The sequence below is a fragment of the Rattus norvegicus genome, chromosome 12, assembly GCF_036323735.1.
Source record: "Rattus norvegicus strain BN/NHsdMcwi chromosome 12, GRCr8, whole genome shotgun sequence".
NCBI lineage: Eukaryota > Metazoa > Chordata > Mammalia > Rodentia > Muridae > Rattus > Rattus norvegicus.
In genome coordinates, this window is record NC_086030.1 from 25,597,166 (window position 1) to 25,622,043 (window position 24,878).

The 24,878-nt window shown below is 51.8% G+C and overlaps 1 protein-coding gene across 1 annotated transcript; it reads right to left on the reverse strand.

Moving 5' to 3' along the window:
* Positions 1-9,392: 9,392 nt before the first annotated feature.
* Myl10 (myosin light chain 10) lies at positions 9,393-22,105 on the reverse strand. The gene is made up of 7 exons (XM_039089891.2): positions 22,065-22,105; positions 18,057-18,149; positions 17,143-17,218; positions 15,868-15,972; positions 12,125-12,203; positions 9,763-9,811; positions 9,393-9,634 (listed from the first exon to the last, which is right to left on the reverse strand). The coding sequence occupies exons 1-7, from the start codon at positions 22,065-22,067 to the stop codon at positions 9,536-9,538; spliced, it is 504 nt and encodes a 167-aa protein (XP_038945819.1). The 5' UTR covers positions 22,068-22,105; the 3' UTR covers positions 9,393-9,535.
* Between the last annotated feature and the right edge of the window lie 2,773 nt (positions 22,106-24,878).

The following is a 24,878-nucleotide window of genomic DNA, read 5'->3' on the forward strand; positions in this document are numbered from 1 at the left end:
GGCCCTGGGTTCGGTCCCCAGCTCCGAAAAAACAAAAACAAAAACAAAAACAAAAACAAAACAACAACAACAACAAAAAAATAAAAACAACTTCCTCCCCAAAAAGCTGGGAATCCTAGTGCTAGGGAAGTGGAGATGGGGGAGGGGTGTCCCTGTAGCTCACTGGCCAGGCAGCCTACCATAATCAAGGAGCCCAGGTCCTAGCCAGAGACCCGGATCTCAAACAAATAAGGTAGGCAGTGCCTCAGAAATGACGCCCAAGGGGCTGGGGATTTAGCTCAGTGGTAGAGCGCTTACCTAGGAAGCGCAAGGCCCTGGGTTCAGTCCCCAGCTCCGAAAAAAAAGAACCAAAAAAAAAAAAAAAAAAAAAAAGAAATGACGCCCAAGGTTGACCTCTGGCCTCCACAGTCACATGTACACAAATACAGGCACACACAATCACATACTCTCCACAAGAACACATGATACACACACGCACGCACACACACACACACACACACACACACACACACACACACACACACACACACACGGAACCCAGACAGCTAAGCAATCAGTTCCCTCTGCCCTCTTGGGATGCCTCCACAGCGAGTGTCTACAGTCCTCATAGGGTGCTTGCTGGTATCTCCCTGTGCATTGGTACTCTCTGTCATCACCTTTGCACACTGGAGTATTAGCCTGCTCTTTATCTGTCCCCTCTGGGGAGTCAAAGCCATCGTGTACACCCGAGGCCTTGAAGGAAACACCTCACACTGTTTTCAGGACCATTCAGCACTGACTGGAGGCCCCAGATCCTGTCTTCTGATTCTGGGAGCCTTGCTCAGTCCCTCTCCCACCTCCTACCTCTCGTCACAGCAGCAGCAGTGACAGGCTGGCTGCTGGTTTCCTAGCAGCCTTGCTCTCCAGTACCTAGGCTGGCTCCCTTCTCTTTCAGCTATAAGCACTTCTAGATCTCCTCTACCCTCAGGACTCTGTATAGTAAGTCATGCCATGGGCTATTGACAGATGCAGTCTCTGCTTTCTGAACATAAGTCGCTCTCTTATGCTTGCTGCTTCCTGTCCACACTGATGTCAACTGTTCTGCATCACTACACTTTCCCACCATGACCACACTGAATCCCCAGTCAGCAAGAAGGCAGCAGGACAGCGCCCTGACAGCAGGAAGGCAAGCCGAAGACATTGGTGCCTTGGTCCAGTGTTAGTTTGTATATGAAGTCCCCCCATGCCCCACAGGCTCATGTGTTGAAGCCTACACTCCCAGGTTGTAGCGCTACTTGGGAAAGGGAAGCCTTGTAGGAGGCGGGGCTTAGCTGGAGGAAGTAGGGCCACTGGAAGTGGGTCCTTAAAGGTATTTTGTTCCCAGAGCCCTTTTAAGATTCCAACAGGAAGGAAATGAGGAGCTGGGGAAGGCGAGGAGAGGCAGACATGGCTTCCAAGAGACAGTAGGATATCACTAAGCTGGATCGGGCTGGACTCCAGTATGCAGAGTCCCCCACTGCGTGGGAGTGAGGTGAGGATGAGAATTCTCCTGGTTCCCATTGCGTGTCCTCTACCTTCTCACCCACAGTAGGGTGAGAAGCAGGACAGGGCTTAGACAGCAGAAGTGGCTGAAAGGACCCTGACAATTCACCTGTCACGCAGGAAGTCAGCAATCACAGACAGAAGAGCTGCTCAGGACCGTGAGCTCCACTGGGGACAGATCTGAGTCCAAGCGGGCAACTTCCTCCCATGCCCATTGGGCAGGTTGGTGGTTTTTTTTTTTTTTTTTTTTTTTTTGGTTCTTTTTTTCGGAGCTGGGGACCGAACCCAGGGCCTTGCGCTTCCTAGGTAAGCACTCTACCACTGAGCTAAATCCCCAGCCCCACTTTTTTTTTTTTTTTTGAGCTGGGGACCGAACCCAGGGCCTTGCGCCTGCTAGGCAAGGGCTCTACCACTGAGCTAAATCCCCAACCCCCCTGGGGCAGGTTAGTTTTAATTATCAATTTGGCGCATCCCAGAATCTCCTGGGAAGAGCATCTCAGTGAGGAACAGCCTACATCGGGTTAACCTGTGACCATGTCTGTAGGGGATTATCTTGACTGTGTTAATTGAGGTGGAAAGACCCTGATTAAAAGCAGACAGCGCTGTTCCCTGGATTGGGTCCTGGACTGTTTGAGAGTAGAGGAAGTGGACTGAGCACTGTGGCCGTGGACATTCTTATCTCCCTCCCTCCCACCTGCCCTACCCCCTCTCATTCCTGACTATGGACGTGATGTGACCAGCTGTCTCGGGTGTTCCTGCCCCTGTGATGTCCCCATAGGATGGCCAGTAACTCTGGAACCGGGAACTGAAATAAACTCTTCTCTAAGTTGCTTCGTCGGAATATTTTTTTTTATCACAGAAGTAGATGAAACTGAGAAGCTGGTCAGTGGTGGGAGGCAGAGGCAAGAGGATCTCTGAGTTTGGGGCTAGCTTAGGCCAGGGCTACACACACACACACACACACACACACACACACACACACACACACACATCCTGTCTCAGAAAGGAAAGAGAGAAGGAGAGAGAGAGAGAGTCTTTGTCATGCGAACCAGCAAAGGCTCCAAGTCCAAGGCTAGATTAGGATATGTGTCCTGGTCCTTGGAGCCCCAAAGGCAGAGATGCTGAAGGCAGATGGATTTGTGGGAAAGTGCATCCAGAAGGTTTTGGCGGTCCGGTGCCTTCTCTCCATGTATCACTGCAGCCTCTGTCCATCCCCTGGGTATCCGTAAAAGCTCCTCAGTGTCCTTATTGCCTGAAGTTAGAGATGTAATTACAGGGCTGTAATGTGGTCTTGTGTGCACGCTTAAAGATCACACTATATGTTTGCAAGCTATTTTTTTAAAAGATTTATTTATTTATTATATATGAGTGCACTCTAGCTGTCTTCAGACACACCAGAAGAGGGCCTCAGCTCTCATTACAGATGATTGTGAGCTGCCATGTGGTTGCTGGGATTTGAACTCAGGACCTCTGGAAGAGCAGTCAGTGCTCTTAACCACTGAGCCATCTCTCCAGCCCTGCAAGCTATTTTTAAATGCATGTTTCTGTGTGTGCATGTATGTGAGGGTGCATGCGTGAGCATGTAGAGGTCAAAAGAAAACCTCAAGTCTTCCTCAAGGACATCATCACATACATCTGTCTGTCTGTCTGTCTGTCTGTCTGTCTGTCTGTCTATCTATCTGTAAGATAGAGTCTCTCATTGGCCCAGTGCTTGCAGTCAAGCTAGACTGTCTAGTCATCAAGGCCCAAGATTTAACCTGTCTCCGCCTTAAGCACAGGTCCCGGTGCCTGGTTTTTCACATGGGTTTAGAGCCCATCCCACAAGCTATTTTTTTTCAATTTTTACAGGAAACTTAAAGAGGTTAAGGCTGTGATTCAGCAGTAACTGAGGCAGCCGCAATTCACATTCAGACTTGTTGGCCTCAAAATTATACTTTTAAACACTGTTGCCTCTAGAAGCCTGGGAGAAACAGAAGCCAGGCAAAGTGGTTCAGAAACCAGTAGATGGCGCTGTGGAGCCACAAAAGCGGTCTATACACCCCAGGCCGACTAGAATTCCGAACCCAGCGCCAGACTCTGTAGCAAGTACCAGCTGAGGGAGTGCGCCGCGGGGTGGGTGGTGGCTGGGATGTTCATCCTTCTCTCTGGGGGGGCGAGGTGAGGGCCCAAACAGGTAGTCAGTGACCTAGAGGTAACATGACCTAAGAGTCTGTACTGGGGCTTCCTGACCCTATACATCCTCAGTGAGATCCCTAATCTGTAACCCCATGTGACAGTCTCCTCAGTCCCCCAGCCAAACAAGACACAGTAACTCTCTGAAGTTTGATGGGAGCCAGACTTAGCCTGTCTCCACCCTTGTGGGTGGACATTCCAATGAAGTTGACGGCACAGGCTTTGAAGCTAAATTCTGGATTATCATAGCTCCACATGGCCTGTTTCTCCCACCCCTGTGCCCACCAGCCACTCCCATCCAGTGCCCCCATGGCACCAAGAAGTCTGGGTCCCAATGCTCCACCCTCTCCAAACATAGACATTAGCACCCAGCACCCGGATAACAGAATAACAGGTCTTGGGTAAAAACGTGGTGGGGAGGGTGCGGGATGGGGCGGGGAGTGGGACTGAACTGGCTTCTGAGCCTTGTCCTGGAGCCACCACGTGTGCCCTTTTATCCCTGCCTGCTGGATCATGGAAAGGTTAGGAGGGCACCGAGGACCTTACTGTTAGAGGAGGGTCAGAGCTGTCCAAAGGCTGTGTCCCTACCCGGCCACTAGCATAAGCCTGCCTTCTGAGGCAACCGAGCCAGGCTAATAGTCTATACAAGTTAAGGATATAAAAACAAAAATATGCCGTGTGCCTGTCACACCACTCTCAGGACACCGGACCCAACCTCCTCTCCATCCCCCAATCCTGTCCTCCAACCCCCCGGCCAACCAGCATGGGATTATCATGAGAGAGCCAGGGCCACAGCAAACTAGAAGAGGGTATGAGGCACTGATGGTGGGCGTGGCTTCAAAAAGTTTCAAGGAATAGTCAGGTGTCATGTTCAAAATGCTAGTCTCCATGATCCTGAACAGGTTTTTGACTCACCAGGAAGTTTAGTTTACAAGATCAACTCGAAGCTGATGTTGATAGGAGACCACAAACTCCACATGGCCCAGAGTCTGTCTTTCTTTCTTTTTTTTTTTTTTTTGGTTCTTTTTTTTCGGAGCTGGTGACCGAACCCAGGGCCTTGCGCTTCCTAAGTAAGCGCTCTACCACTGAGCTAAATCCCCAGCCCCCTGTCTTTCTATCTGTCTGGAAGCAGCCACTCTTCCCTGACTCCAACCTGACACTGTGGGAGCCACGATCGAACCTCACTATTGAAAGAAATTGGGCTCAAGGACCTGGAAAGATGACTCAATGGTTAAGAGTATGTACTTCTCTTCCGAAGGACCCAAGTTTAGTTCTCAGCAGCCATAGCAGACAGGGCCCTCTTGTGGCCTCTACGGGCCCTGCACCCATAGGCGCAGACACACCCCCTCAAACATACATGTATTTACATAAATAAAAATAAATCTTAAAAAAGAAATTTAGAGTCAAGGCTGAAAAGCTGATTCAGTGGGGGAAGTTATGACAGTTCTGGAACCAGTGTTTCAGAATTTCCTAAAATGTTCTCTTTTAACAGAGTCTCTCCAGGATCTCTCCTTTAGAACTCACAGGGCAAAGCCTCAGTAACTCCCATTCCCCTTTCATGATTTTTTTTTTCCAGAGCTGGGGACCGAACCCAGGGCCTCACGCTTGCTAGGCAAGAGCTTTACCACTGAGCTAAATCCCCAGCCCCCACTTTCATGATTCTTAAAAACTTTTTAATTAATTAATTAATTAAGTTTACATTCTGAGCACAGTTTCTCCCTCCCTCCTCTCCATCCAGTCCTTCCCCCTCCCCTCGCCTCCACTCCTCCTCCCTTTCTCTTCAGAAAAGGGGAGGTCACCCATGGATATCCACCAGCCTTAGCATATCAAGCCGCAGTAAGACCAGGCTCACCTTCTCCTACTGAGGCTAGATGAGCAGCCCAGCGGCAGGAAAGTGTGCGAAGGCAGGCGACAGAGTCAGAGACAGCCCCTGCTCCCACTGTTAGCTCCCACGCGAAGACTAAGCTGCCCCAATGTAACGTGTGCAGAGGACCTAGGCCCATCACATTCATGACTTTAATTTTTTATTCTCCCTAAATATACATCCACTTTTTTTAAAATTAATATCAACCTGTAGATGTCCATTCGTTCTAGTTTATTTCTTTTTGGAGTGGTGGGAGCAAATCCACGGTCCTCACACGTGTTTTACCACGGAGATCTGCTCCTAGCCCCACATTTACTTAGTTTTGAGATAGGTGTTCACGGTGCAGCCCAGACACAGCAAAAATTAGGAAAGGGAGACAGTGGTAGAATTCCTGAGTGCCCCAGCAAGAGCTGCTCAGGGCTCCCTGATAAACCACTATGCCTAGAAACCCCCAGTAAGGGGCTGGGTGTGGCTCAATGTAGACCACTGACGGCCCTAGAAACCCCAAGTCAGAGGCTTGGGGCGTGGCTTAGTGACAGAGCCCTTACTTAGCATGTTGGGACTCTGGGTTCCATTTCCCGCACCATCAAAATATACGGAAAGATATAGTCAGCTCCAAAGTTGCTATGGAGGCCCCATAATGGAGGTGCCTGGTGTCAGGCAAGGTCTGTCCCTATTCTATCACGTTGCCCCACCATCCTTAGAGGCCCCACCCTCTTGTGGTCAGCAGACGCTCCCACAGAGATTCCCACTTGCTCAGTCAGCTTCAGATCCCTGGGGTTCATCCTGGAAGGGCCTTCAAAGGCCTTGACCATTCTTGATTGGGAGCCAAGACAGAATCTGCTCTCGGAGACAATTTAGCCAGCCACACGGGTGGAAAGAATGTCCCCGTCCTCTTAACAGCGACCCCCTCTTGATTTATATGTGGGGCCACTGTCCGAAGGCCCCCCGGCGGACGGATCTTGAGTGGAAAATGAGAGGCGGAGAGCCAGGCGTCTGGCCGGGCTAATTATCGTCAATGAGATACAGCTGGCTGGGGGAGCAGGCTGAGGCCCAGGGCAGGGCCAGTTCCTTGCCCCAGCTCTCTGGGGACCCAAAGGCCTGTTTGGGCTTGCAGCCCATCACCTACCAGGTCTGGTCAGGGTTCATCAGGCATTCTAGGAGATCCAGTTTAGCCAGTTTTTAAGAAAAACAGAAGGGGTTGGGGATTTAGCTCAGTGGTAGAGCGCTTGCCTAGCAAGCAGAAGGCCCTGGGTTCGGTCCCCAGCTCCGAAAGAAAAAAAGAAAAAAAAAAGTGGCTTCAGACTTGGATTCGCTGCGCCATGATAGTCCCTGAGACGCCAAGATACACCTGAGTTCATTTGACTTATGAACTTCTATAAGTTCAAAGACTTATAGAAGACTAGACTGGCCAGGTAGGCTTGGGGAAGCCCAAGGGAGGGCTCTGGAACTGAAGGCAGTACCCCAGGGGCAGGCTGATTCTCTAGGTATCCTAGGGTTGGACAGACTCGGATTCTACCGTATACCAGGCATACAGTTGGAGTCTAGGGGCACTGTAGTGATCAAAACTCCACTTGAATCCCATTCCTTTGGACTTTACCCAACAGAAGTACCTGGTGGGCCAGGTAGCTAAGGTGTTTGTTGTCCAAGAGTGTGACAACTTGAACTTTATCCTAAGGAAGGAGAAAAACAACTTCCATATGTTGTCTTCTGACCTCCACACAAGCATGCACACAGATGTGCAGGCATGAACACACACACGTACACAGGAATAATACTCATTTCTAAGTATCTCATTTTCTAAAAGGGCCTTGACCTATTGCAGCTCAGGGCAGAGCTGAGCTGCAACCACATAGCAAGGCTGGAGTAATAGAGTAGAAGAAAGTTCCAAACAGAGTTAGCATAGGCAAAGGTCCTGTGTCCACCGGGAGCAACACAAACAGAAGTACAACAAGGTCTTAAACTGCTTTTTGTTGTTTTGCAGCACTGAGGATTGAACCAAGGGCTTCAAGTATATTAGGCAGGGGCTCTACAACTGAGCCACACCCCCAGCCCCTCACTGGGGGATTCTAGGCAGGGGCTCTACCACTGAGCCACGCCCCCAGCCCCTCACTGGGGGATTCTAGGCAGGGGCTCTACCACTGAGCCATGCCCCCAGCCCCTCACTGGGGGATTCTAGGCAGGGGCTCTACCACTGAGCCACGCCCCCAGTCCCTCACTGGGGGATTCTAGGCAGGGGCTCTACCACTGAGCCACGCCCCCAGCCCCTCACTGGGGGATTCTAGGCAAGGGCTCTCTACCTCTGAGCAACAACTGCAGACATGTTTTTACTGTTCACTTTGAGAAAGGGTCTCATAAGTTCCTCTTGAATTCAATGCAGTTTTAACTGGTTTTATTGATCACCACTGTACTCTGGCTCAGAAAGCAGATGAGGAAAGGAGGAGGAGTGAGGAAGGTGAATGCCCCTCCCACACACACCTCCTCTTTTGACCTCTGCACTGGCAGACCACGTCCCAGTGAGCCAGAGTCCCTGCAGGCTGGCAGGTCCAGCTGTCAGGCAGAGTCTCAAGTAAGGGGTATCAGAGATTGCCTAAGGCACCCACTCCCTGTAGCCCTGGCTCTGTCTCCTTCTGTGGGACACAAACAGGTCTGACAAGTCTTCAGTGTAGACTGGGCTCAACTCATGACTTCCAGGAAAGTGAGTCTTAGAAAGCAAGGGGAGCCAGGGCTGTGGTAGAGGAAGGACTCTTCTAGAAAGTCTCTCCTGTAGTAGATTACTCTAGTATCCCAGGCCAAGAGCTGCTGGCTGATGGGGGCCTCTCTTGCCCCCTCTCCTGAGGGAATAGCAAGGGCTCCCTATTTCCTAAATCTGTCTGTCTGTCTGTCTGTCTTGCTCTCTCCCTCCCTTCACTCCCCTCCCCCATTGCTTTCTTTAATGGAGATAGGACCCTACAGGCCAGCATGGTCTCAAACTTACAATCTTCTTAGACGGAACACTCAATGAAGTTGTTCTCTGCCATCTTGTTATGGGTGGGGGGTGGGACAAAACAGGGAGCCATGAGTAGCTTGAGAGGTAGAGGTTCATGCTGCCAAGCTGAGACCTTTATTTTATCCCCAGATGATGGAAGGAGAGAAACAACTCCCCTACGTGTCCTTTAACGTCTACGTACATGCATCCCACATACAGTAAAATAACTTCATTTTCCACTATTCCCTTGCAGACTTAGCTATTAACACACACAGAGGATCCAAGACCTTTGTCGGGATCCGTGTGCCCCAGAATCTTCTTCTGTCCTCTCTCTCTGACCTTTCGGCACTCTCAGTGGTGTCTTTTGGTGAGCAGACGGTTTTAATCACCATGATGTCCCCTTTAGCTCCATCTAGTCCATCTCGGATGCCATGCGTGCAAGTAGAGAGCTCCCTGCTACGTTTTAAATGTCCTTGAACCCCTCTCTCCTCCTCCTCAGCCTCGCTTCGGCCCAGCTCCTTCTGCCAAGTTTCTCCCTGTCTGTCCCACCCTCTACCCCACTCACATCCCGTCCCAGCCTTGGCCCATGAGAGACTCTTTCTCCTCACAGTCCTCATGACCCTGCCGCACATGAACAACCCCGTCTCATCCAGGAGACTCAAAGACGCTAGGTGCTCAATAAAACCCCCACCAATGAAGTCAATGCCCTGTGGTCCAGATGGGGGGCATTAAAAATGCCCATTATTTCTAAACATCAGCTCATCAGTAACAGCTGAGCAGAGCAAGGGAACCAAAAGTTTTGGAAAAACTAGCATGGAAGGGAATGTTTCACCATCTTCCCAACCAGAGCTAGCCACGCACGCATCACCCGGACGCACATCTCTGTTATTTATTCCCGCTTCAGCCCCGGACTCCAGGGGGAGGTGGAGACTGCTTCCCCTCCCTATGCTAGCCCTGCACGCCCCCCCCACCCCGTCTTGGCTGATCCAGGTATGGAGGGGTGACATCTTCTAGTCCTTCTCCTCGCCGTGTGTGATAACGTAGCACAGATTCCTGTAGTCTAAGTTGCCACAGACGTCTGGCGGGAAGGCCGCAAACATCTGCTTGACCTGCAGGGAAAGGGAGCAGAGAGTCAGGTTAAAGGGGGGCTGATGAAGAAAGGAGAAGTCAGAACAATGGATCTATGGGAACGTCCCCCCACCCTACCCCCGCCCCCATCCCCAAAGACCATACTTACCTCCTCCTCACTGAACCGGTCAGCCTGGGTCATAAGCTTTTCCTTAATGCTGTTGGTAGAGAGAAGCCATCATGTTGTGTGGTCACGTGGACATATGATTTCTAGGGGAGAGCTAGCCCAGACAATCCCAGTCTAGGCTGGTTCTCCCATCTCCAAGGCATCTCTTTGACCCCTAACTGCTTCTCTTGCAACCTGTACTCTCCCAGCAACAACCGGGGAAGATAGAACAATCTTGAGACTCCAATGTGACTTGGAAGCCTCTCAGATTCCCATGGTGTGCTAACAATTAATCTTAGACTCCTGGGAGGACTCCTTTGTCTTTTGTCTGGGAGTAGAACCCAAGGCCTAGACCATGTAAGGCAAATGCTCTACTGTTGCTCCTCACTGGGGGATTCTAGGCAGGGGCTCTACCCTCAAGTTGTATCCCAAGTCCTCACTATTTTCTGTTTTGAAACGTCTTGCTAAGTTTCCCAGGTTTCCTTCAATCTGTAGCTCAGATTGGTCTTGAATCTCCTTCCTCAGCTTCTAGAGTAGCCAGAATGACCCAGCTTGTCCCCCTCTCCCCCTCCCTGCACCTTGTCCTTTCCTTGACGCCTCTTACAGCTTGTGGTTTTGGCAGTTTGTGTTTGGCCTCCAGCATTTCACAGACTACATCATACCGTTCAAGGCCAAGAGCATCACGGGAAGATGTGGTCCAGTCTTCTCATGAATCTCTTAGACCTTGCTTCCTCACAGACTGGAACGTTTGTGCAAGAATTCCCCTTTATCTAGTGAGAAACCAAGGCTTGAGAGGGCTTACGACTTCCCTGCCATCCCAGAGAGAGTTGGTGGCAGGGTCCGGCCTGTCTCCTTGGGATCCAGGAGGATACTGCTGGAGGTGAGGCCTGCACCAGTTCTGCATGATAATCTACACCCTTCACAGCTGGGGAGGGTTTGCAAGCACTGGGGTTCTGTGGGCAACGATGGGCTCAGAGAGCTAAGCAGAGCCTTTGCTCTCAGGGTATCCTCTGGCGCCGTTGGTAGCGGGCCCTGGTTAAGAAGCGACACATATTTTCCATTGTTTATTGCTATGGGACAGTCACAGTTTCCAGGTCGCCAAAGCTGGGGACTTCGCATAGGCTCTGTTTCGACCAGATCCACTTCTGTGGCCTATCTGGCCAGCAGCCCTGTCTCCTAGGTTTCCATAACCCAGGACTATTCCTTCCATTCCCGAAATGAGTCTCTTGGGGACACTCCTTCCCTACCCCCACCTCAGTCCCAGTTCTCCTGGTCCTCAAGATTCAGGAATGAGACACAGACCCTAAGGATGGGGCTTTGGTTTGATGTACCCTCCACACTTTGGTACTCTGTCTGTACTCCAGGGAGACTGACTCATGGCTTTTGTGGACAGAATGTAAGAAGGCACCTGGACTTCTACCCCCACCAGACACCGTCTGCCCTATCCTCTACCCCCACAGGTAGAAGCCTCTAAGAGCAGCCGGACACATCAGCACCTGAACTCCTGAGGAACAGCTGTCACCAGATACCAGCCTATGCTTGAGAGGGAGGGGGCATTTCACCAGCCAGGGCCACCTAAGAACCAGCAAAGTTTGGAAGGGACATCTTGGAGGTTGGCTCAGCGTCCAAGGGCCAACATAGATTGTCACTTCCAAGACATGTTCCTGTGTGTGTATGGAACCGGCTGCCAGGGCAGAACCCACCTCTGTCATGCCAGCCCACGGACCTGCAGGACAACTAGCCGCTCATAGCCACTTCCCACCCAGGCACCCCAAGCTGAGCTGGTCGGTGATGTCCCCATCTGGCACTGTTCTCTCTCCAAACACTGGCTTCTGGGTCTTTACTGGCTAGTCCTTCCCTTTCTACCCCATACCCATGGGCCATAATTATCTCCTCCTCTTCCCCCTCTTCCCCCTTTTCCTCCCCTTCCTCCCCTTCCTCCCCTTCTCTTCTTCCTCCCCTTCCACCCTCTCCTCACCCAGGTCCCAGTCCATTCGTCCCCCAGGTCAGCATCCCATACAGACTAATACCTGACTCATCCTTTCTGTTCCCACATCTAGAATACCATTTCCGCCCTAGATTGGCCAATCTGGACTCATCCATCAAGTCTCACCCCAATCCCTCTTCATCCCCAACACTCAGAAGCAATCCTTGACACATACCATACGCTCATTCACTTCCACACACAGAGAGAGGGGGGAGCACCGGCTCAGGAAGGGGGAACCATATACCAGGCTGGTTTGGGGCAGGGGCCTCTAGCCACTGGATATATGTTAGCTTAGCCCTGCTCAGTTGAGTTCTGGGGGTGGGGGTGGGGGGCAGAGCCGGGGCTGACACCCACCCTGTCTCAGTCCTTAAAACTTACAAGTCAGCCTTGACGAAGCCTTTTCCTTCAGTATCAAATACTTTGAAGGCATGTAGTATGGTCTCTTCTGGATCCGTGCCTATAGGTAACACAAATAGGACAAAAAAAGGGTAGTAAGGGCCTCTCAGAAGTGGTGCCCAACTGGGCAGAAGTTAAGGGTAGAGGAAGGTCTCCAATTCCTATTAAGTCATGCGCCCAGCCCCTCCCTGGGGGATTCTAGACAGGTGCTCTACCACTGAGCCACACCCCAGCCCCTCACTGAGGGATTCTAGGCAGGGGCTCTCCCACTGAGCCACGCCCCCAAGCCCCTCCCTGGGGGATTCTAGACAGGTGCTCTACCACTGAGCCACGCCCCCAGCCCCTCACTGGGGGATTCTAGGCAGGGGCTCTCCCACTGAGCCACGCCCCCAGCCCCTCACTGGGGGATTCTAGGCAGGGGCTCTCCCACTGAGCCATGCCCCCAGCCCCTCACTGGGGGATTCTAGGCAGGGGCTCTACCACTGAGCCACGGCCCCAGCCCCTCACTGGAGGATTCTAGGCAGGGGCTCTACCACTGAGCCACGCCCCCAGCCTCTCACTGGGGGATTCTAGGCAGGGGCTCTACCACTGAGCCACGCCCCCCCAGCCCCTCACAGGGGATTCTAGGCAGGTGCTCTATCAGTGAGCCACGCCCCCAGACTTAATTTATTTTGGTAACTACTTTCCTCAAAGTCACAAAAGTAACAGAACAGAAACTACTCCAGCTGCATCATTACACAGCACATTGGTCCACCTGTCTCTGAGTGGCCCAGTCTTGACATCTCCAGTGAGCTCCAGCCTCAGCCCCCCAGCCCTGGGCTCTCTTTTCTTCATTCATGGCCACTGTGCCTAGCTTGAGTCACAAATGAGTCTCACAGGTTGCTGCTTCCTCACCCTCAGTGCACTCAATAATATCAGTTCAAGGCTCTGGACAAGTCACCTAAGTTCCCATTTCTTCATGTATGGGGTGGGAAGACTCACTTCAGGAGAGTGAGGAGTACAGGGAATGTTCTTGCAAGGAGTCTATGTGCAGTGGGGCGGGCTGTTCACAACTAACTGTATGTCGTGCACTTAGGTTTCTGTGAAACCTCCAAGCTCGTCAGACGGTTCCTATTGTACCGCTTTTGTGGCTTTGAAGGACATTATTACCAAAATAAACCATTCTGAGGCTGGAAGTATGGCTCAGTGGTAGAGCCCCTGCCTAGAAACCCCCAGTGAGGGGCTGGGGGCGTGGCTCAGTGGTAGAGCCCCTGCCTAGAATCCCCCAGTGAGGGGCTGGGGGTGTGGCTCAGTGGTAGAACCCCTGCCTAGAATCCCCCAGTGAGGGGCTGGGGGTGTGACTTAGTGATAGAGCCCCTGCCTAGAATCCCCCAGTGAGGGGCTGGGGGCGTGGCTCAGTGGGAGAGCCCCTGCCTAGAATCCCCCAGTGAGGGGCTGGGGCGTGGCTCAGTGGGAGAGCCCCTGCCTAGAAACCCCCAGTGAGGAGCTGGGGGCGTGGCTCAGTGGTAGAGCCCCTGCCTAGAATCCCCCAGTGAGGGACTGGGGGCGTGGCTCAGTGGTAGAGCCCCTGCCTAGAATCCCCCAGTGAGGGGCTGGGGGCGTGGCTCAGTGGTAGAGCCCCTGCCTAGAATCCCCCAGTGAGGGGCTGGGGGCGTGGCTCAGTGGTAGAGCACCTGCCTAGAAACCCCCAGTGAGGGGCTGGGGGCGTGGCTCAGTGGTAGAGCCCCTGCCTAGAATCCCCCAGTGAGGGGCTGGGTCAGACTCTTAGATGTCTCCTCTTATCAGACTGCTGTCTATCGGGAAGAAGAGCATTGTTCCCTCTGAAGAGGTGACAGGAGCCAGTGTGCCCATCTTAGGTGGACTTAGCAGCACCTCTGGTAGGGTTCTGGGCAGCCCTAAGGTAGTGAGGCTGGAAGGGTGCAGCGGGATTCTAATAATGACTGGTTAGAGTCTCAGCCTCCAGGACCACAGGCTCCCAATTCAATTAGCTAAAGACCCCTGTGTCTCTCTGAAGAATCCTAGCAGCTAAATCTGGTCTGCAGTTGGCCCCATCTTCCTAGGGACTAAGCCCTGGATTTGGTTAGCTCTGAGCTGGCTGTGGGATACTCACCTCATCCAGCCACTCCCTGCCTTGTCCCCAGAGAGAGGCCTCTGCTCTGCGGCCTGGAAGACCCATAAAAAAAGCTCGGCACAGTGGCTGCCTGCCATTGTGGGAAACCAGAGGATAGTCTTCTTGTCTCAATTAGCTGCCATGATCACAGCCCACTGCCCTCCCCACTGCCAGCTTCTCACGCAACCCTAGATAAGTTTGCATGACAGCCTCAACTGAAGCCCCAGGCCTGGAACCCCAGCAAAGATGAGAACAAGCTGCAGTTCTATGTCCCCAGCAGGCCCTCAGTTGTCAGCCTCCTCATACGGAAAGCAGGCCTTCACAGCTTCACAAATGGTGCCCCTTCCTGTTCACCCCCAATATACATGTCGCCTCAGGGATGGAGACCCCATCCCCTGGATTTGCTGCTGAGCATACCTCAAGCCCCTCACTGGGGGATTCTAGGCAGGGGCTCTATCACTAAGTCACACCCCCAGCCCCTCACTGGGGGATTCTAGGCAGGGGCTCTATCACTAAGTCACACCCCCAGCCCCTCACTGGGGGATTCTAGGCAGGGGCTCTACCACTGAGCCACGCCCCCCAGCCCCTCACTGGAGGATTCTAGGCAGGGGCTCTACCACTGAGCCACGCCCCCAGCCCCTCACTGGAGGATTCTAGGCAGGGGCTCTACCACTGAGCCACTCCCCCTGCCCCTCACTGGGGGATTCTAGGCAGGGGCTCTACCACTGAGCCACACCCCCAGCCCCTCACTGGGGGATTTTAGGCAGGGGCTCTACCATTGAGCTATGCCCCTGACTATTCCTGAGTGGAATAGTCTAGGGCAAGGGCTGCACTACAGTACCAAGGTACAGAAAGCATCAACCCACACATTATCACTCAGTAGCCAGATCTTAATCTTAAAGGCAGAGGACAGCCATAGCCCAGGATTTCCCATTCGACCACGGAACCCTTAGACTCAGGGATGTATTTAAAGTGGAGCTTCCAGGGGCAAGAAGGGAGAGAGATAATCCACCTTCAAGGCCCAGTCCTGGGGCTATGTCTCAGAGCAGTTAGAACTGGGTCTATTTTATGGGATACCCGAGGCAGTTACCATGAACCCATTGAGCCTCCACTGACTCCTCATTCCTGAAAAGAGCACCCTGGTCCTTTCCCTGGGGACTGCTGTGACTCTGCAAGAGGACAAGGTAAGCAAACCCGTCTAGCCATAGGATCAGCCACAGTTGATCTCGGAAACCCCAATCCTTTTTAGCACCCCTCTGCCTCGGCCTCACCATCAGCAGAGGCCAGAGAGGCAGGGAAGGCAGGTAGAAGGGGAAACGTAGAAGAGGAGGAAGGCAGAGTGGGAGGGTAGGAAGGGGAACTGGGAGCAGAAGTGGGTGGGTGAGTATTACCCTGACCTTGGGCAGATGAATTACAAGGGAGAGATATTACAGTGACCCACACTGTGCAAGCAGGATAGAAACTAAGCAGGGTCCAGGACAATGCACACAGCCTGAGGATAGTGCCTGGGAGACCAAGCATGTCTCCATCTGTGGTTATGCAAACACAAGAACCAAGCAGGTGAGTTTACTTCCTGCTCCCAGCCTTCCCTCAGGCCCCAGAGAACCTCGCTCACCCTTGAGTTTCTCCCCAAACATGGTCAGGAAGACTGTGAAGTTGATGGGCCCAGGAGCTTCCTTCACCATGGCTTCCAACTCCTCGTTCTTGACGTTTATGCGACCTGGAGAGGGGGAACGGAAGGGTGTAAGGGACCTGGAGGGACACCGCCTATCAGGAGAGACCTGCTGTCTCTCCTGCTTCTATGGTCCAACCTGTCTCTACCTGGCACTGTCCATATATTAAAGAGATCTGGGGGAAACAATGGCGTCTCCAGGCTGTTGTCCACCCCTCGAGCTTCCTAGAAAGCAGAGCCAAGACTCTCTGAATCTCCCTTTCACAGATTAAAAAGTGAAACAAAAACAAACAAATAAACAAAAGCAAAATGGAGGTACAAAGAAGAGGAAGGAGGAAGAAAAAAAGAAAAGGAGGAGGAGGAAGAGGAGGGAGAGGAGGAATTAGAAGAAGAGGAATTAGAAGAAGTGGGCTTTGTGGGCAGCCTCAGGTCTCATGCATTCCTGGGATGATGCAAGGTCACAGTGGACAACACACAGGTTCCCAGAAACTCAAAACTCAACCCATTTTGGAACCTTAGTTCAACCACTCGAGCTTCTCCAAACCCAACAACTTTCTACTGTTTCATTTCGAGACAGTGTTTTATCATGTAATATAGGCAGACCCTGAATCAGAAATCCACCTGCCTCAGTGTGATGGTTTGTACATGCTTGGCCTAGGGAGTGGCACTATTAGGAGGTGTGGCCTTGTTGGAGGAGGTGTGTCACTGTAGGTGTGGGCTTTAAGACCCTCATCCTAGCTGCCCTCAGTATTCTGCTAGCAGCCTTTAGATGAAGACGTAGAACTCTCAGTTCTGCCTGCACCATGACTGCCTGGATGCTGCTGTGTCCCCACCTTGATGATAATGGACTGAACCTCTGAACCTGTAAGCCAGCCCCAATTAAATGTTGTCCCTGTAAGAGTTGCCTTGGTTCTGGTGTCTGTCCAGGGCAGTAAAACCAAGTAAGATGCTTGGTATGAGAGTGCTGGGATTACAGGCAGGTACTACAGCACCTCTTTGACTTCTCACTACCCCAGGGCCTTTGCACAATGTCAAAAATATCTTAAAATGTCTTTCCCTAGCCATCAAGTCCTCCTGTTGCATTGCGAACCTTCTCTACTGGGCTTCTCAGTTCCCAGGTCCCTCGCTGTGGCTGCTTTGGCCTACCCTTCTTCCCACCACAATCATTAACTCTGCCCTAAGTAAGCCCCAAGCTTCCCCAACTCCTGCTCTACTCACCCAGTGCAGCAAAGGTGTCCCTCAGGTCCTCCTTGTCAATGAAGCCATCACGGTTCTGGTCCATGATAGTGAAGGCCTGGTGGAGACATTGGCTCTGAATTGCCGGGGCCCACCCAGACCAACAGGTCCCTGCCCTTCTCTCCAGGGTGTGCTTGGCTGTCTGCAGCAGTAGAAACCTCAACCTGGAGCCTGTGACTACCCAGAGCTCCAATTTAGTCTCACGCACACTGCATCCTGGGAACTGTAGTCCACCCTCTCTGAACCTCTACCCTGAGTGCTTTGGGACTCCACACTCACTCTCTCATTTCAACAGCACAGTGACTCAGAGAGACACTGAAGCTCAGAGATGGAAATGGTGGCTCAAAGGGATACACTGAGTCTTGGAGATGGAAATTGAGGCTCAGGAAGGGAAAGGCATTTCCTTAGGTCACACAGCAAGTACAGGCTCAGGTAGAGAGTAGAGCCATAGAGGCAGTCATAAGGACCTTGAGGAATGATGACAGTGTGGGCAGCCACAGTGGGCTCCTTGAACAACCTCTGTGAATCCTAGCAATCCTCCTGTGATGGCCTGTCTTTAAGATTGTTAATGTGACTAGATTTAGAATCACCATGGAAACCTCTCTGGACACATCCGTGAGGGGTTTTCTAGACGGGGTTGAGGTGGGAAAACCCATCTTAAGTGAGGGCAGCACCATCCCACGCGGTGGGTTTTTGACTGAATGAAATGGAGACACGAGCGGTGCGTGAGAGACCAGCTAAGGTTCCTGCCCTACGCCCTTACAGACGGTACCCTTGAATCTCGGGCCAGAACTAGGGAAGTCTTCCTTCCTTGGAGGAAGACTTCTTTTGTCAGGCATTTTGTTGAGGCAACAAGAAAACTAATTTAGACTCTCAGGGTCGCCAGAATCACCAACCTCTTTAAACTCCTGAATCTGGGACTGGTCAAACATCGAGAAGACATTGGAGCTGGCTGTGCCTTCTACTCTCTTCCGGGCTCTTCTGGGTGCCTGGGTGCAAGAGGTAAAACCTTATAGCCATTGCCTCTTTCAGAGGTCAGCAGTCACCAGTGCCAGCCACCGGTCTCTGAACACCATGCTCCAGGGAGCTTTACCCTTCTTCCCCATACACACGGGAGCCGGCTGAAGGCACTGGTTGGAATTTCACAAGTGTCAACCAGTCGGGACCTAGAGTCACCATGGAGACAAACCTCTGGAGAGAGCTTCTAGATTAGTTAATCACAGTGAGAAGACCTCCCTAACAGTGGGTGATGTCATCCAAGGGCTGGTGTCCTGAACCGAGTAGAACGGAGGAGCTGAGAACCGGCCTTCTCTGCTTTCCGACTGCCGATCACTGTGGTCAGCCACGTCACCCTCTTACAGCCATGACCACCCCACCTGAAGCTGGACTGTATCCTCGAACTGTGAGTCAAAACAAACTCTTCCTCCTTTACCTTGCTTTGGTAGGGCTTTTTGGTCACAGCCTGAGAGACATAACTAATACAATAGTCTTGCTTAGCTGAGGGGAGAAGTCTTCAGAGTGTCCACTGCGCAGGGTGCTGCGGCTGTTCCCAACTCAATCACCCACCCTTTTGTGGGACTTCTGGATCTCCCTCCAGTCATTGTCCACTGTGATGAGATCTAGTCTTGTTGTCCAGCTGCTGAAAGCTTCCGGAATGTTCCTAGCATATGGTCTTGGCTCTCAGTCCTGCAAGATTTGTTTCTAGGCAGGATCTCAGAGTTCCCTGTCCACTCATATGGGTTCCTTCGCCCCCCAAAATCCACTTTGAGCTTCCTTCTATCCCTAACATCTGGTCCGTAGTGAACACACATATCTGTGCGTGCATGCGTGCGTGCGTGCGTGGGTGGTGGTGGTGGTGGTGGTGGGGTTAGAGGACAGATTTCAGGTGCTGGTTGTCTCCTCCCATCATGTGAAGGATCAGGGAGATTGAATATTGAATCCAGGTCATCAGACTTGTCAGCAAGCATCTTTTTCTGGCTGGGCCACTTCTCAGTTACAGTTTTGAGACAAGATCTATTGGCCAGAGCTTACCTGTTCAGAAAGGCTAGCCAGCTAGCAAGCTCCGAGACCCACCATCTCTGTGTCCTCAGGGCTGGTATTTCCCCAGCACTGGGATGACAAGCACGTGACACCACACCCCACGTTTTCCTACCTGAGTTCCGGGGAATCAAACTCAAGGCCTTATGTTTGCAGAGCAAGCATATGACCAACACAGCTTTCTGCTCAGCTCCTTAAGAGTGACTCTTAATGTCAGAGAGGGACAAAAGTCTGGACCCAGGGTCCCTGCCAGACAGTCCCCCTAGCTGGGGTTTCCCCAGCTTGCTCACAGGAACCCTAGCACCTGTGTGGTCTCCCTACTCCCACCCCACTCTCCCCTTTCCCTAGGGCTCCTGGGCCCATGTCAGGAGCAACAACCCAGCGACTTATAATTAGCTTTTACTGGGTGCTAGTCTCGAATAATCCTTTGAAAGAGGGGGATGGCTGACTGAGAGGCCACACGTGGGATCCTCTAAGCCTAGGAAACATTTATAAATCCCTTCAGATATCATAAAGAAAAGAACTCCCCTGTGGAGTTCATCTCTCATAATTACATATACATTTCCCTCTGATTAATAAAAAATTATCATTTCCGTCAGCAGGATGTTCCACTAGTTCTCAGGGCTATGGCACCTCCCCCATACACACACACACACACACACACACACACACACACACACACACACACACACAGAGTTTTCCACCCTAGCCTTTCAGGTCTACCTGGTCACAGGCCCTCCTGGAGGCTACAAGCCCTGCAAGGCAGGAAGGGCTCACCTTTTGTCTGGCTTGGAAGTTTAAGTTCCTACTGTACTTTTGAAAGGAAACAGTCCTAGGAAAAAGGGGATCACTCTGACCTGGATTTTCACCCTGGCTTTTGTGATAAGAAAGGCAGATCACGTGACTGGGGAGATTGGGTAAGAGTAGTTCCTGAAGAAGAACTGAACCACCATAAAAATCCAGGTACATTCAACCCCCAACCTGTAACTAATACTAGGGGAGGTGGAAACAGGGGCATTGCTGGGGTTTGCTCTGCTAGGTCAACTCCAGGTTCAGTGAAAGACCCTGTCTCAAGGAAAGATGGTGGCCAGTGGTAGTTCAGGACAACTGACATCCTTCTCTGACCTCTGCACATGTATACCCATACATGCACACATGCATGCACACACACATGCACGCATACACACATGCATGCACACATGCACATGTGCGCGCACACACATGACTTTTGCATTCCTTAAGTCTCTGCTTCCCTTATATTAATCTTCATTTTTCTTATGACCAAATTTATTTTTTCTTTTTTCTTTATTTACTTTATTATATACCAATCACCACCCCTCCCAGTCACTCCTTCCCACAATCCCCATCCCATCACCCCTCCCCTCTCCTATGAGAGGGTAGAGCCCTTCTGGGTATCCTCCCACAATTTTAGGGTCTCATGTAGCCAAGGCTGGCCTCAAACTCATTATGTAGCAGGGGATGATCTTGAGTTTCTGACCCTTGGGTCTCCACCTTCCATGTTCTGGGGTGAGAAGCATGTATCATCATGACCAGTTTATGTGGCGCTGAGGATGAACCGCAAAGCCTCATGGGTGCTGAGCGAGGGCTCTGCTGACTAAGTCACGCTCCCAGACCCTTTTCTTTATAAAATCAGGACTAATCCCTGCCTCAAAACAGAATGACTACAAGGTAATCAAAAACCTAGGTCTAGTTCCTTCCTTGCCCCCAAAGAGCTTAGAGTCTTGTAGGAGATAGGGCATTATTAGAAAGTGATCGGAGGAGAAACAGGTGCTGAGTCACCAGAGGCTGAAACACGGGGAGGGGGGGAGGGGACAGCGGCAAGGCCTGAGAGGGGCCCACACCTCTAGCGCTGTAATTCGAGCCCCTGTCCAGCAACAGGGATCTCACGCTCCCATTCAGAACAGCGCCCTAGATTCTATGAAGCCTGTAAGGCCAGATCGTCATTACTCTCCACGACGCGCCTCCTTACCCGCCAGGTACCTCTGCTGAACCAAAGAACATCACCAAATCAGAACCCACCCACGTGGACGAGGGGTTGTGAAGACAGCTCAGGCTGTAGAGTGTCTTGCAAGCCTGAGAGCCAAACCCCACGTAAAAAAGGCAGATGTTGATGGCATGCACCTAATTCCAAGTTCTGGGGAAGAGAGAACAGGGTCTCTTGTGCTCAGTGGGGAGCCAGTCTAGTCCAGTTGGTAATCTCCAGCTAACAGTGAAAGGCCCTGCCTTAAAAGAAAAAAAAAAAAAAAAAGAAAGAAAAGAAAAAGGTGGGCTGGGCGGTGGTGGCTCACACCTTTAGTCCCAGTGCTTGGGAAGCAGAAGAAGGCGGAACTCTGGTTCAAAGTGAACCTGGTTTACAGATAGAGTTCCAGGTCAGTCAGGGCCATGCAGAGAAATCCTGTTTAAAAAACAAACAAACAAACAAACAAACAAACAAACCAAGATGGATGTCCCTGAGGAACAACATCTGAGTTCTGGCCTTTACACATGGGTGCACACACATGGGAATGCCTCCAAACACACATGCAAAAACCAGCCACGTAGATGAGAATGGACCCATGAGACTGGATACCCAACAGAGGCAACATGGGATGGTCCAAGTTCCGGTATCAAAGCCACACGCCCTGCCCCCATAGCTGTCGGTGAAGGGAAGCAGTGATGGGAGAAGGTCAAAGTTGGGAAGGAAAAGTCCAGAATCACTCATGGGGTCTAGGTCCAAAAGATGAGACTAGAGAGGAGGAAAGAGGTCAGGACTGAGGTTGGAGCTGGGAGGGAAGCAGGAAGGAACCAAAGCCAGGGTGCTGAGCGTTGTGGGGACGGTGGCGGTGCAGAAGGTGGCCCCAGCCTACCATGGTCTGGCGTGCTTTTGAGTGCTGCTGCAGGTCTGGGGACAGCTTGGGGTGGCTCTTTAAATAGTGCTCTTCTAAGCCAGGCACCATTCCAGATCTAGACGACAGTTTGGAAGGTGACCAAGGACAAGATGAGGGGCATTCAAACTGGGCCTCTCTCCGGGGCTGTGGGGAGTGGGTGTCAATGTGGAGACTGTCTAAGCCATGGGGATCTCCGACATCCCTAAGCCAACTGTTTTCTCTCTAGCCAAGGGACCATGGACCAGGAAGGGGGCAAGTGGCCAAGAACATGCCCAGTAAGTCAATCCAATCAACCATCTGGGAAGGCTCGGCGTTGGATCCACGAGGGTCAGAGGGCTCCTGGAAACAGAGGCGTTGTGCTAGCTGGGTATACTGAGTAAAGAGGACAGCATCCCTTGAGTTTTAGGGTTCTGGGTAGGACTCCTCTGGGACACTCAGCCCTCTTGTGAGGACAGTGGGGATATTATGAGGCCACTACCTGCAGTATGGTTTGGTCTGGCCCCCAAAGTCCCTCAACCAACACGACTGCAGTCAAGTTCTGGAATTCTCAAACCTGATACCTTGCAGGTCTACAGATATTCAAGTCCTTTATAAAGAGGATGTGGTATTAGCCTAGAGCCTAAGTGCTTCTATGTGATTTTTTAAAATTGATTTCTGGGCTGGGGATTGGCAAGCCCGGTTGCAGGCAGGGGCTCTGTTGCTGTCCACACCCTTTATCCCTTCCTAATACTTCTGAGCACATTTGGTTGAAATTACACATTCCTCTGCGTAAAAACTGGAGGGTTATTCAGGGCCCCCTTCTGAACATGACAACGAACAATGTAGAGCCAGGAGTGCTGGTGGCCCATGTCTGATCCCAGCCCTTGGGGCAGGGAGGCAGGAGCGTCAGGAGTTTAAGATCCGTCTGGGCTACAAGAGATCCTGTGGTCCAGCACTTGTGTAAAGTCGCCCGGTGAGGGGCAATGGTATAAGAGTTGGTTAGCATGCACAAGGACATAGGTTCAGTCCTCAGTACAACACACACACACACACACACACACACACACACAGAGAGAGAGAGAGAGAGAGAGGGGGGGGGGAGAGCGCGCGCAAAAGAAATGCACAGAATAGTATTGAGAAAGCAGAGACAAAAGAAACATAGTTGATGAAAGAGAAAGGCTTTACACACACACATACACACACACACAGACATAAACACAGACACACACATGCACACACAGACAGAGACACACACAGACAGAGACTCACACAGACACACACACCACACACACACACATACACACACACACAGACAGAGACACAGACACAGACACACACAGACAGAGACACACAGACAGACAGAGACTCACACAGACACACACACCACACACACACCACACACACACACACACACACACACACACACACACACCCATCTCCTGGATGAAAATCTATTCAAGTCCAAGGCAAGCAGAGGCTACACCTGCCACCTGCCATCTCCTCAGGTGACCAGTGCAGCACTGGTGGCCTCAGCTCAGCCTCAAAGGTAGCCCCAGCCCAGCTAGCCAAGTCGGCTGCTGCGTGGGAAACTACATGTGATCAGCTGCCAGGGCCAGAGGGTTTGGCTCAGGCCATGCAGCTGTGGGTCCCCAGGAGCTGAGAGCTTAGCTGTCCCCGGAGCTGGCCTCAAGCCTGCAGGCTCTGGTACGGCTGATCCTTGCTTTGAGGAGAGAGAACATGATACTAATCAGAAGAGTGGCTGACATTTATAAACCAGAAGGTCACACCAGGTTCTAAACAGGTCGTTGTTGGAGTCAGATATCTCTCTCTCTCTCTCTCTCTCTCTCTCTCTTTCTCTCTCTCAGAGTCCTTTTTTTCACAGGATAGTTCTGGCTGTCTGTTGACTCACTATGTAGACCAGGTTGGCCTTGAACTCACAGAGCACCAACTGCTTGTCTCTGTTTCCCAAGTGCTAGGATTAAAGGTGTGCACTACCATATCCATGCACAGTTCATCGTTAACCCTCTTTCCAAGTGAGGAAATTGAGGGACTACTGGGCTGAGTCACACATATGTGCACAACTCAATATGGCTGGTAGGAGGAAGTGCAGCTAAGGAGCGAGGCCCTTTCAAACCGATTAATAAAGAACCTTCTAAAAAAATCCTATCCATATAAAACATTCTTCTCCTTACACTTATGCCTTAATCTTCTGTTTCAAAAGATGACTCTGCACTTTCTCTGTTCTTCCACGCCCCCAGCCCCTCACTGGGGGATTCTAGGCAGGGGCTCTACCACTGAGCCATGCCTCCAGACCCTCCCTGGGGGATTCTAGGCAGGGGCTCTATCACTGAGCCACACCCCAGCCCCTCACTGGGGGATTCTAGGCTGGGGCTCTATCACTGAGCCATGCCCCCAGCCCCTCCCTGGGGGATTCTAGGCAGGGGCTCTACCACTGAGCCATGCTTCCCATCTTTTGCTGGAGAATTATAGGCAGGTCCTCCATTGCTGGTTGGGGGATGCTAAGCAAGTGCTCTAATACTGAGCCAGACTTCCAACTCCTCACTGGCCTCCTACCCATATTGGAGGCCAGGTTCTTCCATGCCACCCTCAGAAAACCCCAACAGAGCTGTCATGTATTTCACAGTCATTCCAGCAGGTCCTGCCCACTGAAAGCGACCCTGGCTAAGGCAGAAGCCCTGGATTCCAAGCCCACGACTGACTGGCAGGTGGGTAGACAGGCTGTGTGATATCGCAGTGCTTGCTCCTAATTTGAGTGCCTACATGGCACAGGTGGCTGCTCTCTGTGCCAGCCGC

Excerpts from the sequence above, each read along its gene's own strand:
- Myl10 (XM_039089891.2), bottom strand. Across the intron at positions 15,973-17,142 it reads GGACACCTTTGCTGCACTGG|GTCGCATAAACGTCAAGAAC; the intron begins GTGAGTAGAGCA and ends CCCCCTCTCCAG. Across the intron at positions 9,812-12,124 it reads GGCTTCGTCAAGGCTGACTT|CATTAAGGAAAAGCTTATGA; the intron begins GTAAGTTTTAAG and ends CTCTACCAACAG.